The sequence below is a fragment of the Centropristis striata genome, chromosome 14 (assembly GCF_030273125.1).
Source record: "Centropristis striata isolate RG_2023a ecotype Rhode Island chromosome 14, C.striata_1.0, whole genome shotgun sequence".
Classification (NCBI taxonomy): domain Eukaryota; kingdom Metazoa; phylum Chordata; class Actinopteri; order Perciformes; family Serranidae; genus Centropristis; species Centropristis striata.
This window is the reverse complement of record NC_081530.1, coordinates 5,884,768-5,898,639: the sequence shown is the minus strand read 5'-3', so window position 1 is coordinate 5,898,639 and position 13,872 is coordinate 5,884,768. Positions and strand designations below refer to the sequence as shown.

General features: G+C 36.2%; 1 protein-coding gene across 2 annotated transcripts in view; it reads right to left on the bottom strand.

Annotated features, from left to right (window-relative positions):
• phf14 (PHD finger protein 14) overlaps positions 1 to 13,872 on the bottom strand; it is a 109,072-nt gene that overhangs the window by 27,399 nt on the left and 67,801 nt on the right. For both annotated transcript variants that reach the window (XM_059349486.1, XM_059349487.1), the window contains exon 17: positions 405 to 522. In XM_059349486.1, the coding sequence (XP_059205469.1) occupies positions 405 to 522 (118 nt within the window). The remainder of the gene's footprint in view (positions 1 to 404; positions 523 to 13,872) is intronic.

Genomic DNA, 13,872 nt, shown 5'->3' with positions numbered 1-13,872 from the left:
GTTTCATACACTTAGACTGTTCAAGACATTCATCTACAGGCAACATTCAGATAAGAAACCGGTTAAAAATGTTCATTTTATAATGTTTTTAAATTTAAAATGTTGTGTATTGTACCCTGTCGAAGCTACTGAATCTTTTAGACATGTTAATTAAATAAATTATGTTAAAATTCATTTTAAAAACTCTCTTTTATACTTGTGCACCGTTATGGTGCAACGTTGCCTCCGGACAACAAACCCCAAAAAATTTATTCAGATTTCGTTTATTTAGTCTATTTTAAGACCAAAAAACACTCCAAAAATGTTTTTCCTAACTGCATCATAATGCGTACCATAGAGGGATATCTTGACAAAATAATTTGCCCCTGCTTTCCGAGGCATGCACACATATAGTGCACACTCACCTTGGAGGAGGATGTGTCACACTCCTGGCAGATCCAGCCATATCCTGTCTGCTTGGGGGATTTCTTCAGCGGGGGGTCGAGACACCCGAAGTGATAGCAGAGCTGGCACTCGTCACACCTGAGGCACAGACAAGAATGGCATGTGTTACACCTCACATAAATAAAGCCCCCCTCTTCCTACAACGGTGGGGCCAGCACAGGAGATTTGATGGATGGTGACAAGGCAGCTAGTTGTCAGTCATGAGACTTTGTTAATGCATTCAAGAGTCCCTCTAATCACTCCACTCCCTTGACCTTACGCAGCCATTGACTGTCCAATAGTTCATATCGGCAGCCAGATAAATACAGGGCTTGTTACTGTCAGATAAATGCAGCTGGACTGACTCTGTGTCCTCAGGTGAAACACTGTAGCAAGGGTGAAACAACTCAGAGGACTAGGGCTGGGCGATATGGACCAACCAAAAGTTGATATATTCAAGCTGAATATCGATATACAATATACACTACCGGTCAAAAGTTTTAGAACACCCCAATTTTTCTATTTTTTTTTTAATTCAAGCAGTTAAAGTCAAATGAACAGCTTGAAAGGGTACAAAGGTAAGTGGTGAACTTCCAGAGGTAAATAAAAAAAGGTAAGCTTAACCGAAACTGAAAGATAATGTACATTTCAGAATTATGCAAGTAGGCCTTTTTTCAGGGAACAAGAAATGGGTTAACAACTTAACTCTATGGAGTCTTGGGCTATTTTGTCCATTTTTGAGTTCTTTTCATGTCTTTGTAAGTTATTTTGTGTCTTTTGGCGTCTTTTTTGTCATTTTGTGTTGGTTTTTTTTTTGGTCATTTTGTGTCTTTTCTTGTCATTTTGTGTCTTTTTTTAGTCCTTTAGTTCAACGTAAAATGTGATTTTGAATCTTTTTTTTATTTTCAAAACACTATCATGCTCAATAAAGGATTTTAAATGTTGCAAATGTGCATTAATTTCAGAGTACACTGAGACATTAAACTGCATCATTTTCAATTAAATTCTGGAAAAGTTGGTGTGTTCTAAAACTTTTGACCAGTAGTGTATATCCTGATATTTTTATCACAAAGTGAGAGCAAATGTTCAGTAAAAGAATGTCAAATATGACGTGTCACAAGTAGTTTTATTGAAATTGTTTATTTAAGTGAACACAAATACTGTATAACAACAGGAGTACCTTTTTTTTTTTTTAAATCAATGCTCCATAAAGCGCACATTTAAATAAAAAAATATCTTAAATAAAAAAAAAGCCTATGAATTAAAATCTTTTTCTGAAATAAATATATTTGTATGAGAAAATAATAACGAACATTACAAAAGAACTAAAATATGACAAACCCTAGTAAGGGCAGCATTGATATATGGGTCAATGACGTGGTCTAATCCATTGTCAGTTGGTGTAACCAGTAATTTTTTTCTCCATAAAAATCTGATATCTATATCTATATACAGGAAAACAAAAAGTGAACTAAAATGAGAAAAAAAAAATACAATCCACGTTTACATTGCAACATTATGGTGTATAACAAAGTTTACATCATTTGTCAAAACTTTAGAAAAAAATGGTTGTTTTAAGAATATGTTCTGCTCAATATTGACGAAATGTGTAAATGTAGAAATACTCAGAAATATGTTTTTTAAAATGAAGTAATTATATGTATAAGTCCACTTAAATACACTGTAGGTGGAAAAAGTTTAATATTCTTTTAGAAAAAAATGTGTTTAAAAATGATTTTGTGGTTACACCATTTGACATCATGCCAACCCTTATTTGTCACTGACCCATATATAAAAGAGAATAATTATCAACTATATCAATATATGGTCTTATTCCATATCACATTTAAAAATACTGATATATATATATTTATATCAATATATTGCCCAGCCCTACAGAGGACACACAGACAACTTGAAAGACAATATTCTTGAGAAGATGATTATACCAAAAAGTCTTTGGTTTAGCTGCAACCCTGCATGTATTTGTACACAGCACTGTGAACAAACCTTTTACACATTCACAGCATAACTGACCCAACCTGACCCACATGTTCTGTAGTAAACTCCTTTATATCACAGATTTATGATGTCGAAATAATTTATTCAAGGAAATATGTAATGTTGTTGGAAACATGCTTTTTTTCTTCCTTGCAACATAAAATGAGAAGATCAATATAGCCTCATGTCTATGGTGAGGGAGAAGTATTTCCCTGAAATTGAGCGGAAAATTAATTGTTGATGGTATAATGATGCCACAGAGAACAAAATGATAGCAGCAACCACCTGCTGGCTGCTCTGCCGCATTTTCTATGCAACATACTTAATGTAGAGCCTGGCATGCAATGCATTAAGCAGATAAACCTCACACATTAAGATGTTATGTCTTGTTTAACTCAGAAAAAGGCGTAAAAAGAATAATTTGTGGTAAGGTGAGAGTTGTGTGGTGGAACCATCGTTGTCTTGCTGTGTTGTCCTGTGTCATGTCTCTCTCTTCTTCAGTATCGTTCCTATGGTGCCCTATGAAAAACAGCTGGTGCCCTCTGATTGGTCCATAAGGACTGATTACTTCCTCTGGATTGGAGCAATGGATGTCAGAAGTCTTTCTAAACTTCAACTGGGAGCAACTTTTACCATGTACAGGATGGAAATGAAGGGAATAACTACATGTTGTCTAGGGAACACTGAGCATTAAGCAATCACTAGAGTGTGTTGGATAATTACTATGTGACCAGTTTAGTAAAGTACTAACTTATGGTGGCATGTTGCCTTTCAAGACTTTATAAATGAAAAGGAACCAATGCATATCTCGTCTCACGGATAAAGGTGCCCAACCCACCTTGTTGTATAGAATGCAATGATGAGTGGAGTAACTGTCACCAGTAATGAGTGCAGAGTGATAAACAGAGTCCAGTGAGGTGAGAGTGGAGGCAGAGGCATGTCTATAGACAACATCAGCATAATCCAGAACTGAAAAAAAAACAGCCTGAAGGCTCAGTTTCCTACAGAACAGAGGGAAGTTTGTTTTGTTTCTGTATAAGTATCCGATTTTTTGTTTTAATTTACTTGTAAGTATGTCTATGTGAAATTTGAAAGTGACTTTGTGATCTAACAAGAGACCCAGATATTTGTATTGTGAAACCCTTTCAATGCTGTGACCTGTTAAAGTTGTAATATATAGACCATCTTCTGCAATATGTCTAGCTCTTGAGAATATCATGCATTTAGTTTTGTCCGAATTGAGAACTAATTTCCGATTGAGAAGAGATTGTTGTAGTTTGTTGAAGGCTTGCTGGAGGATTTAAATGGCTGAATGTGTGCAGTGTTAGAGGTGCAATACAGAACTGTGTCATCGGCGTAGAGATGGACCTTACAATTTGTTATAGTTGATGTAATGTTATTAATATAAATAGCAAACAGTACAGGACCCAGTAATGAACCTTGTGGAACCCCCTTTGTTAATGGTAAAAATGAAGAGTTGCTGATTGCGAAAGTCACTGCTGTCTGATAGGTAGTCCTGGAACCATTTACAGTAATTAAAGGTGAAGCCAATGCTACAGAGTCTTTGTAGGCGCCAATAGTACTTTGTCTGGATGTGAAACCATATTGGGAAAGGATAAGTTGAGCTGTGTTTGAGCTGCAGCTGTGTCAGATTTAGATGATCTCTTTCAAACAATCTGAGTCAACCAGTTTAGAAGTCACCTAGGACTAGTGTCTCTGATTTGCTGTACTGAGAGATTAGGTCATCTACTGAATTGATTGCCCTGGGGGTGGCTGAGAGTGGTCTGCATGCACCCACAACATGGATACAATTATTACTGGATAGGTTATTGTGAATATGAAGCACTTAACAGCATTAAGTCGGAGTGAGGAGCCAGTATTGTTTGAACCCTTTGAAGTATTTGTTTTACTTTTGCTTTTTCTTAGGAAAGCTTAGCATTTTGCTTAGTATACTTTTTGTTGTTTTGGCATTTCTCACCTCTGAAGCTTGAATAAACTGCTGACTGTGTTTTCATAAAGCCTTTCTTGGGAGTGAGAAGAGTAAAAGCTATGATGGGAACTTGCCAAATTCACTTGAGCACCAGACTGACTGGGAAGAACAGCCACTGCACTGATGATTTGACCTGATGATGCCACTATATAATTGATAATTAAATAAATTATACCTACTTTTGAGATGTGCTATTTTTCTCACTGTGTCATGGCACGACTCTTTGCAATGCATGTCCACTCTTTGTTTTCATATTTCTGAGGGAAGAGCTGCTTTTCCTTTTACATCTTCAGCTCGGTGTGAAAAAATGTCTGTGAAAATGGAGTCAAAAATGTTTTTGTTGTATGTCATAAGAGGGAACACGTTGACACCAATATGTAGACATATTTAGGAACTGATTGGTTTTGTGTTATGATAGAGCACATTCTTTAATTTCCCGTTTTCCCTTCCGGAATGATGCATTACATTTATAGAGGACTATTATGATAATTCATTCATAAATGTCTTGAGGTGTTCTTGGTACAATTCTCTTTGTAGTTTCACATGTTTTGGATTGATTTGAAACTTTACGAGGATTACTAACTTGTTAAAAGTCTCTCTGAGCCCCGCAGACACTTGTCATTATTGTCTTGGCTTGTTGTGTTTCTCTCCTTGTCTTCAAACCCCTCATGCTGTCCCTCTTCCCCAAGTAATGGAGACGAATAGAGAGCGTTCAGGTTGACCTCCCTGGCTGTTAAGCTGTTATCAGATTTTCATTGGAGAATGTGAATCTCCTTCATTGATTAGGACATAATTGGCTCTAATTGTAGAATGTGTGTGTGTTTACCGTGCAGGGGGAGCTTGTTGAAGGGCAGTCAGCCTCATAAATGATTAAAAGAAAAGTCTGCTCTCTTTGTGCTACAGTCACAGGTCAATCTATCCTGCCTCACATACAGCCATGCTTTAAATGTAGTTGATTGTGTGTTAATGCAGTATTGACTTCTCTTTGCTATCCCTGGCTGTTAGGTGTTTTACTAGCTCTCCTGACCCGAACTGAGATTCATGGAAATAGAGTTAATAAAAAAGGAAGCTTTACTTTGCTTGCTTTTTGTTCCACATAAATATATTGTGAACAGGGACATTTCTTAAAACTGTGTCCTTTATACCAGCTATTCTCAACCTTGGGGTCGGGACCCCAATTGGGGTCGCGAGATGATTTCTGGGGGTCACCAAATCATTTTGGAAGTCAGCTCTGTCTCCACTGTGTTAAAGTGTTCATGTGTTTTTGGTCACTTAATGTCTTTTTTTTGTCATTTTGTGTTTTTGTTTTTTTTTGTCATTTTGTGTCTTTTTTTGATCATTTTGTGTCTTTTTTTAATCATTTTGTGGCCAATTTGTGTCTTTTTTGGTCATTATGTTTCCTTTTTTGGTCATTTTGTGTCTTTTCTGGTCATTTTGTGTCTTTTTTTTTGGTCATTTTGTTTCCTTTTTCTGGTAATTTTGTTTCTTTTTTCGGTGATGTGCATGTGAGATTCTGTTCAGTGAGCGGGGGTTGCGAACAACATGCATGTTAAATTGGGGGTCGTGACTCGAAAGGGTTGAGAACTACTGCGTGACAGTATATAAAGTCACAGTCTCTGGATAGTGATGTTTTTAGAGTCTGACCAGGCTAGGTAACTCAGTACAGCTACATTCTAATGAATCTAAGTGCTCATGGTGTAGTGATTTATGAATGGGCAGCCAAACAGGCCCGGTTACTGATCAAAGACACAGTGAGAGAAGGCAAAAAAAATGAGCAGCTGTGTAAGATACAATATGATGTATAATTCAGATCAGTCCAGACAAAAAATATATCAGCAACTATTGGATTCATTGCCAGAACATTTTGTGCCCAGTCAGTGATGGTGATCTCCTGACTTTTTCTCCACTTGTACCACCAGCAGGTCAAAGTTCTCATTGTAAAACTTTAGAACAACTATAACTCAATAAAATTTAAATTGTTAGTTAATAAACTTCAGTTAATAGTTATTATACTTTTAGCAAACAACAACATTTTAGGAATGTTTACTAATTATTAGTAATGATGTAATTGATGGTATTTTAACAGTTCAATATTTACCAAATGATTTCTGAAGCTCTATAAACATTAAATACAAATTTTGAACACTTTTAATGGTTTATAATTTCTTCTAAATGTTATTTGGATCGCTGATATAAAGTTGCAACTGATGACTATTACTTTGTCAAATTGTTACATACTTTCATATATATATATACAGATAGATAGATAGATAGATAGATAGATAGATAGATATTGTTCTATTAATTCTATAAAATACTTTGTGTTAATGACCAGATGTTAAGTAATAAAGTGAATATGGTAAATATTACAGAGTTAGTGCTGCCAGTTTGTTCCAATGGCCTCATTTGATTATTTGTGCAAATAACTTAACAACTTAACTTAATAATTAATAACATTTCAATGGAACAGCTGAGTGACAGAAATTCAGACAATCAGTTCTAAAGATAAGCAGGTATAGCTATTACATATTTGCTTTCATGTTTATAAATAGTATAGCTTTCATACACATTTTGCTAAGGGCCTGTTTTTGGTATAAAGTAGTAGTGAAAAAAAACATTGGGGTCCATCTTACTATTCAAAGTCATATTTCTGCCCCCCTCACTTCTATTGTTTATGCCTGTTTTATTAAAATCTCTCTGATCACTGTTTAGAGACAGTCTAGCCACCGTTCTCTAGAGGAGAGAAGGTAGTTAATGAAAAATGTTGCCTGTTGCCTGTTTTTTCTTAACAAAAAGATGGGTCGACTCAGTGAGTGCTCTGTCTGTCCTGCACTTCATTTCAGTTCTTTTCTCATAATTGTGATACTATTATCGGCAACACTTTCTTGGATAGTCAGCTGCAGGAAAGTTCACTGAGTATTTGCAACATTTCAGAAGCTTATTATTTGAGGTTCTCTCTAACTTTGTAATGGTTAAGGACTTTCTAGTTAATTAAACTATCTCATTACGAGTGGACTTTTGCCTTGTGATGCATACAGGTGCATCTCAATAAATTTGAATATCATACAAAAGTGTATTTATGTCAGTAATTCAATTCCAAAAGTGGAAATAGCACATTATGTAGATCTATTACACACAAGATTAAAAAAGATGTCTTAATTTATTTAAGTTCTCCTAAATATAATGATTATGGCTTACATTTAATGAAGGCCTAAAATTCAGTGTCTCAAAAAATTTGAATATTACAAAAGATCAATTTTAAAAAGTATGTTTAATATGTAAATGTTGGCCTCTGAAAAGTATGTCCATCTATATGACTCAATACTTGGTTGGGGCTGTTTGACTTGAACTACTGGAAATTGACTTTTCCATCATATTCTAATTTATTGAGATGCACCTGTATGAAAACGTAAAGTTGATTATTACTTGTATAACCAGTTAGCATCTGGACTATCATAGTAAAGTCAAAACTGCATGTGAATCTACACATTCACTTACATATACTTTGATATGAAAGTTGATTGTGTGTTGAATATTTGTATATACAGTACAGGCCAAAAGTTTGGACACACATCTTCTCATTCAATGCGTTTTCTTTATTTTCATGACTATTTACATTGTAGATTCTCACTGAAGGCATCAAAACTATGAATGAACACATATGGAATTATGTACTTAACAAAAAAGTGTGAAATAACTGAAAACATGTCTTGTATTTTAGATTCCTCAAAGTAACCACCCTTTGCTTACTAGAATATAAGACATGTTTTCAGTTATTTCACACTTTTTTGTTAAGTACATAATTCCACATGAACTTCCAAACTTTTGGCCTGTACTGTATATTGTTGTATAGCATAGGTTGCGTGACTATTCCTTAAGAAGTTGGACTGTGTCCATCGTTGTGCTCTGCGTTTCATTACTGGCTTGGGAAATCACAAACATCATTGTACTCTGTATGCCACGGCTGAAATGCCATCTTGGTATGTTCACAGGCTCTCTCATTGGTTAGCTTTTATCTATAAATCTATTCTGGGGCCTGCTTCCCTCATACCTGTGTGCACACATGTGTCGAAACCAAACTCAACAAGGTCTATGCTCTCAAATAATTGTCCAGATGCTGGTGCAAAGAGTGAGAACTGAGTTAGGTCAGAAAGCTTTTAGTTACGCCCCTTTATCATGGAACAATTTACAAAAGAACTTGAAACTGTCTGAACTGATCACAATCGGTGAATTCAAATCGATTCTAAAGGTCAAAGAAATGGCTTCCCTTGGTCAGTGTGACTGCTCCTTATAAGTCTCTACTGAGGCTCCTTCAGTGTTGTTGTGATGGCTGGATTTGTATTTAACTGTTTATGATAACTTTAAATGTTGTAACTTTTTATGCTGCTTTCTTGGCCAGGTGTCTCTTGGAAAAGAGATTCTTTTAACCTCAAAGTGACTTTTACCTGGTTAAATAAAGGATATATGTATAATTTCAAATTCAGCTAAATAATATGTAGGTATGTTTATGAATGGTCACATGTACTTTGTTGATACTGTGTTGAACATTTACATAAAAAGCTGTTGAAATGTTACAAATACTCTATGAACTATCTGTAGCTGAATGTTACCTAATTATCTTGTGAATTAAATTAGTTTCAGCTGTGAGATTAACTGTGTGAAGCATGTTGCTATGGTTACCTGCCATTTACTAATGTCGACCCACGGTTTAATAATAAAATAATTAGTAAATGTTGGTGATTCATAAGAATATATACCTTGCACATGGATGTCAAAAACAGTGAAACAATTGTCTGGAACTACTTGTATAGCTAAAACATTTGAATGTATGATTATGAAGAAAATTGGCTAGCCAGAAATATAGATATACATATAAATATATAGATGTTTCAGGTGTTTTAATGATGGATTTTTGGATACATTCTATTTTCCTCTACACAGACACCACAATAACTGCTGTAAAGTTAAGGCATCATTGTGGAAGCTGCTGATTGACTCTCCTCACCTCAATCAATAAAATGAACAGGGCTTATTAAAGCAGTGGGTGATCACTGCTCCTCCACACTGATTCTGTTTCATTTCGTTGGGATTTTCTGTCTTTTCGTGCTGTGGTTTCAGGATGATTATCATGAAATCACATTCTACACTGTCCAAAAAGCTGTCTGTGCATGATTTATAGCAGCCAGTGTTTGGAAGTTTACTAGTGCTCAACATTGAAGCCAGTTTTGTGTTGGATGTTTGTGCTGAAATGAATTAGACGGTTTGATGGAATCAGATCTGATGGCTCTACAGACATGTTCAATATGGTAAATGGCTACTGAGCCTCAGGCTACGACTGAGGCTGGCGTTCCACAGGAGGTGAGAACATTTGCAGCTTCAACATGAAGGATTGGACAGATTGTTGAGGGTCAAACTGCATTTTCTTGTTGGCTATGATCTATGAAGATGGCATCTGAGCAAAGCAACAGCCAATTTCTGTCTTTCATTCATATTATAAAGTAAAAACAATTGATTGTATAACACCTGCAACAGCCAAAAGAGGCTTTAATTGCATTATGTGGATACGGATATATTTTGTTTTTAATATAAAGTTAACTGCCTTGTCCAACAGTGACTCATTTGAATTAGGAAACTAAAACAATATTTTTCTCCCACTAAAGAAAAAGAACAAATCTGCTGGTACTTTTTATGCTTTTATTAAATTTGGCCTTCAAGCATATAAGTCCACCAAAATGTGATAAGAAAATAACAGAAGGATGTCAGTGGATTCACAATTATAATATTATCATTGGTGAGAGTTGCCAGATTTTCACAAAATAACTATAATAATCTTCTTTTTGTTCGAACTACATTCAACTGAAGAAGTTCATAAAAAAAATAAATAAACAGTAAGTGCTGGTAATGTTCACCTCCATTGAATTGTGGTGGAGGCGCACACACACACACACACACACACACACACACACACACACCTGACATGTAGTGAGTGGTCACTAAAGACTAGAAGAATGAAATCCAAATTAAATCCATTTTCTATTCTTTGGCCGTGATATGCACAGATATGCTGCAATGCACTTGCAAATGCATGAGAGAAGAAGAGCTAATAAAGCTTCATGTAAATAAAGCAGGGTAGAAGAAAACTACACTGAAATAAATAATAAATACTCACATTGCATTTTAGTAGGTTAACACTGCATATAAACACATTTTTATATTGGAGAGACATCAGCAACGTATGCTACCTATACACTAGAAGACTTTGAAAATATTTGGAAAAGACTCAGGGAAAACTATCAGCTCACACCTGCTCACATCTGAAGACAAGTGTTTAGAGTTTTTAGTCTCACACTGAGATTTTAGACAGACACAGAATCTTGCAGGGTCACTATTTACAAAACTACAACTAGATTCTTTTAGCATTTTTTCCTACCACACATTTTTTTCCCATCATACTCTTAGTAGAAACTTACGACATGGAGGAGAAGCAGCTTTTGGCTCCAGCTGCTCTAGTGTGTGCAGTGGTTTGTGTTGAAAAAAACAACAACAAAAAGAAGAGAAGACGCCACAAAATGCCCCTCACAAAGCTGAAAAAGGGTTTCTGTTTTTCTGACATGAAAAGTTGACTATTTTCCAGTAAAAATAGATATAAGGAAGAATAAAGGAAAGGAAAATTTTGAAATTAATTCATGATATACATTTATGTCTTATTTAATTATAATTAATTCAATTGAATAATATATAATATATTTATCCGCTCTATCAACTTTCATTTAGTTAATCATACATTAATCATCGATTATTTATTACGGTACTTATTTATGTATACATTTATTTATACATTTTAACTGGGTCTCCTTACTGTTCTCTTTACTAAGAAACAGCGCCCCCAAAATTCTAAATATATGACATCACTATATTTTTTATTTAGGACTGAGCTTACTAACATTATTGTGATGTTCCTTTTTCCTGTGGAAGTGGTTTTACTGGCCGGTCTGGAACCGGGGACCTTTCCCCCGCTCATCTATTGGTTGGTGATTGTTGTTGACTTGACTAGGAAAAAAATATGAAACGTATATAAATAAAGTGCAGATTACTACCTTAAACTTAACGATGGAGATGACGGGAGCGCTGTGCCTCCAGTAAATATCCTAGATTTACTAAAGACTTTCAGTTTTTAATCTGGGACTGGGAAAATCTTTTGGTGTAAGCCTAGCATTAGCCAGATTGTGTTAAACAGCTTAAGATGCTGTTAATACCCTCTGCTTTCAACAACAACTCACACACTGTAGAGTGCAAATAATGACACTCAGATGGGAGCAGATATTTCTTCAGGCATTTGGTCATCTACCCATGTCTATTTTTACAAACTGGACATTTGAACAACTACTGCACACTCAAAATGAATGAGCGAAGTCCTCAAAATACATTGGTTTGTGCCAATTACATATTGACAAGGAAGCAAAACCCAACCAACATCTTAACATAACACCAATGTCACTGCTGGACAATACAACATGGTCTCACAGAAATCCGTGAAATCATGAAATCCGTGATCAAAATCCATTTTTATGCAGAAACTAAGTCAAAATATTGATTTTTCACTAAAAATGAGAGAACTGTCCGCCATGTTTTTTGTTCTGACCGCCGGACCTTGAAAGTCATGTGACTTGGAACAAACCAATAGGAAAAAATATCCATGGAATAGCCACGGGATACGACTGTCATTAACTTGCATTGTAGCAAAATCCGTGTCAGTTTCACGGAAATTTGAGCGATTCCGTGGCTATTCCACGGATTTTGAGTTAAGCGAAATCCGTGGCTATTTCACGGATTTCTGTGAGACCAGGTTGGGACAATAACTTACACCACATCAACCTCCTTGTTTCTCATCTCAGAAATATACTTTTTAAAGAGAGATCAAGGTAAAGCTAGGTTTAGGAAAAAAGTTTACCTTTGGCTTTCAGTTTTTTTCTTCCAAATAAGCTTAACCACTTGGCTAACCAGTGTTATTATATGACTGTACATGTTTCTTGCCCTGCCACCATAATCCCTGATATCAGCAATTAACTTGGTAACTTATCACTAGGAATGGTGGCCTAAAGTACAAAAATTAGACCTCAGTTGTAATAAACAAGAAGGATCCCTGGAGCAGCCACCAACACAACACAGTGGGACCTCCATTTAGACTGAAACCAGCCAAATTCTAATTAGCATATAGTTATAGAAGGAGGCCCTCTGGCTCTAGCTAAGAAAAGCTGCAAAAAGGTCTAATAATATACCTGTAGTGTTTACATATTAAGTGTGGTAGAATTACTAAATCAGAGGAAAATTTTAATTGGCATAGATAATTGGCATCTTATGAGTTGTAGGGGCATAAGCTAACAGCTGCTGCACATTAGCACAAATATGCCGAGGCAGGTGGATGTTTCACACTCTCACACTGAAACACACACACACAGTAAAGAATCTTAGATGGGCTGAGCAGGCATATCTGCCTACGGAACGATGGGAATTTTAAGTGCCCTCCGGCCACCTAGTGAATAGAAGACAAATGACCAAAGTGTGTGTGCTCCACTAATGAGCGCGCTCCTTTTGTTGCACACAAACTGCCAATTGATTTCACATGAATCTCCAACAAAGGCAAAAAGGAAGGAGCAAACTCTTCAGTTTCGCTGCTGGAGACTCTTGAAGACCTTCCAAACTCACAGGAGGGCTCTTTTTATTTGGCAAGACTGTGACGACTGCACACATGCTTCCCTAATTACTTTACCTTAATGAACCCTTGTTTAATGTGTGCTGTTTATCGTGGGGAAGATCTTTGAACTAAATCATTGCTCACTGATGCAGAGGCAGGGTGTTCTGTTTATGTGTGTGTGTGTGTGTGTGTGTGTGTGTCAATGGGGCTTTTTATCTTCATTTATCTTTGAATGTTGGATGAAATTTTGCAAATTGAGCTTCACATTCAGAGAGTTCCACACATTTACACTAAGAGCTGACCAACACAGCCTCACTTCCTCATCTGGTGATTATGAATATCTGTGCACAATTTCATGGCAATCCATCCAGTAAATGTTGAGATATTTCAGTCGGGGCGAACAGATAGAGGTCAGGAATTGGGTTTGTAACCAGAGGGTCGCTGGTTTCAAATCCCAGGACTGATGTTCCTTTGAGCAAGGCACATCAGCAAAAATATGCTCCCCGGGCGCAGAAATGTGCTGCCTACTGCTCCTTGCATAGTGTCCACTGGTGTGTAAAGGGATGGGTTGAATGCAAAGGACCAATTCACTGCTCGCTGTTTGTGTGTGTGTGCAAAACTGAATCTTAATCTTAATCCCAGAGCCACACTGGTACTGTGGCTAAAAACTAAAACCTGCAATAAAATATTGTTTGACCACTTGGGGAATACTCATACACATCCTTCTGTTTTGGAGCAACATAAGCATTCATTTGATGACTGA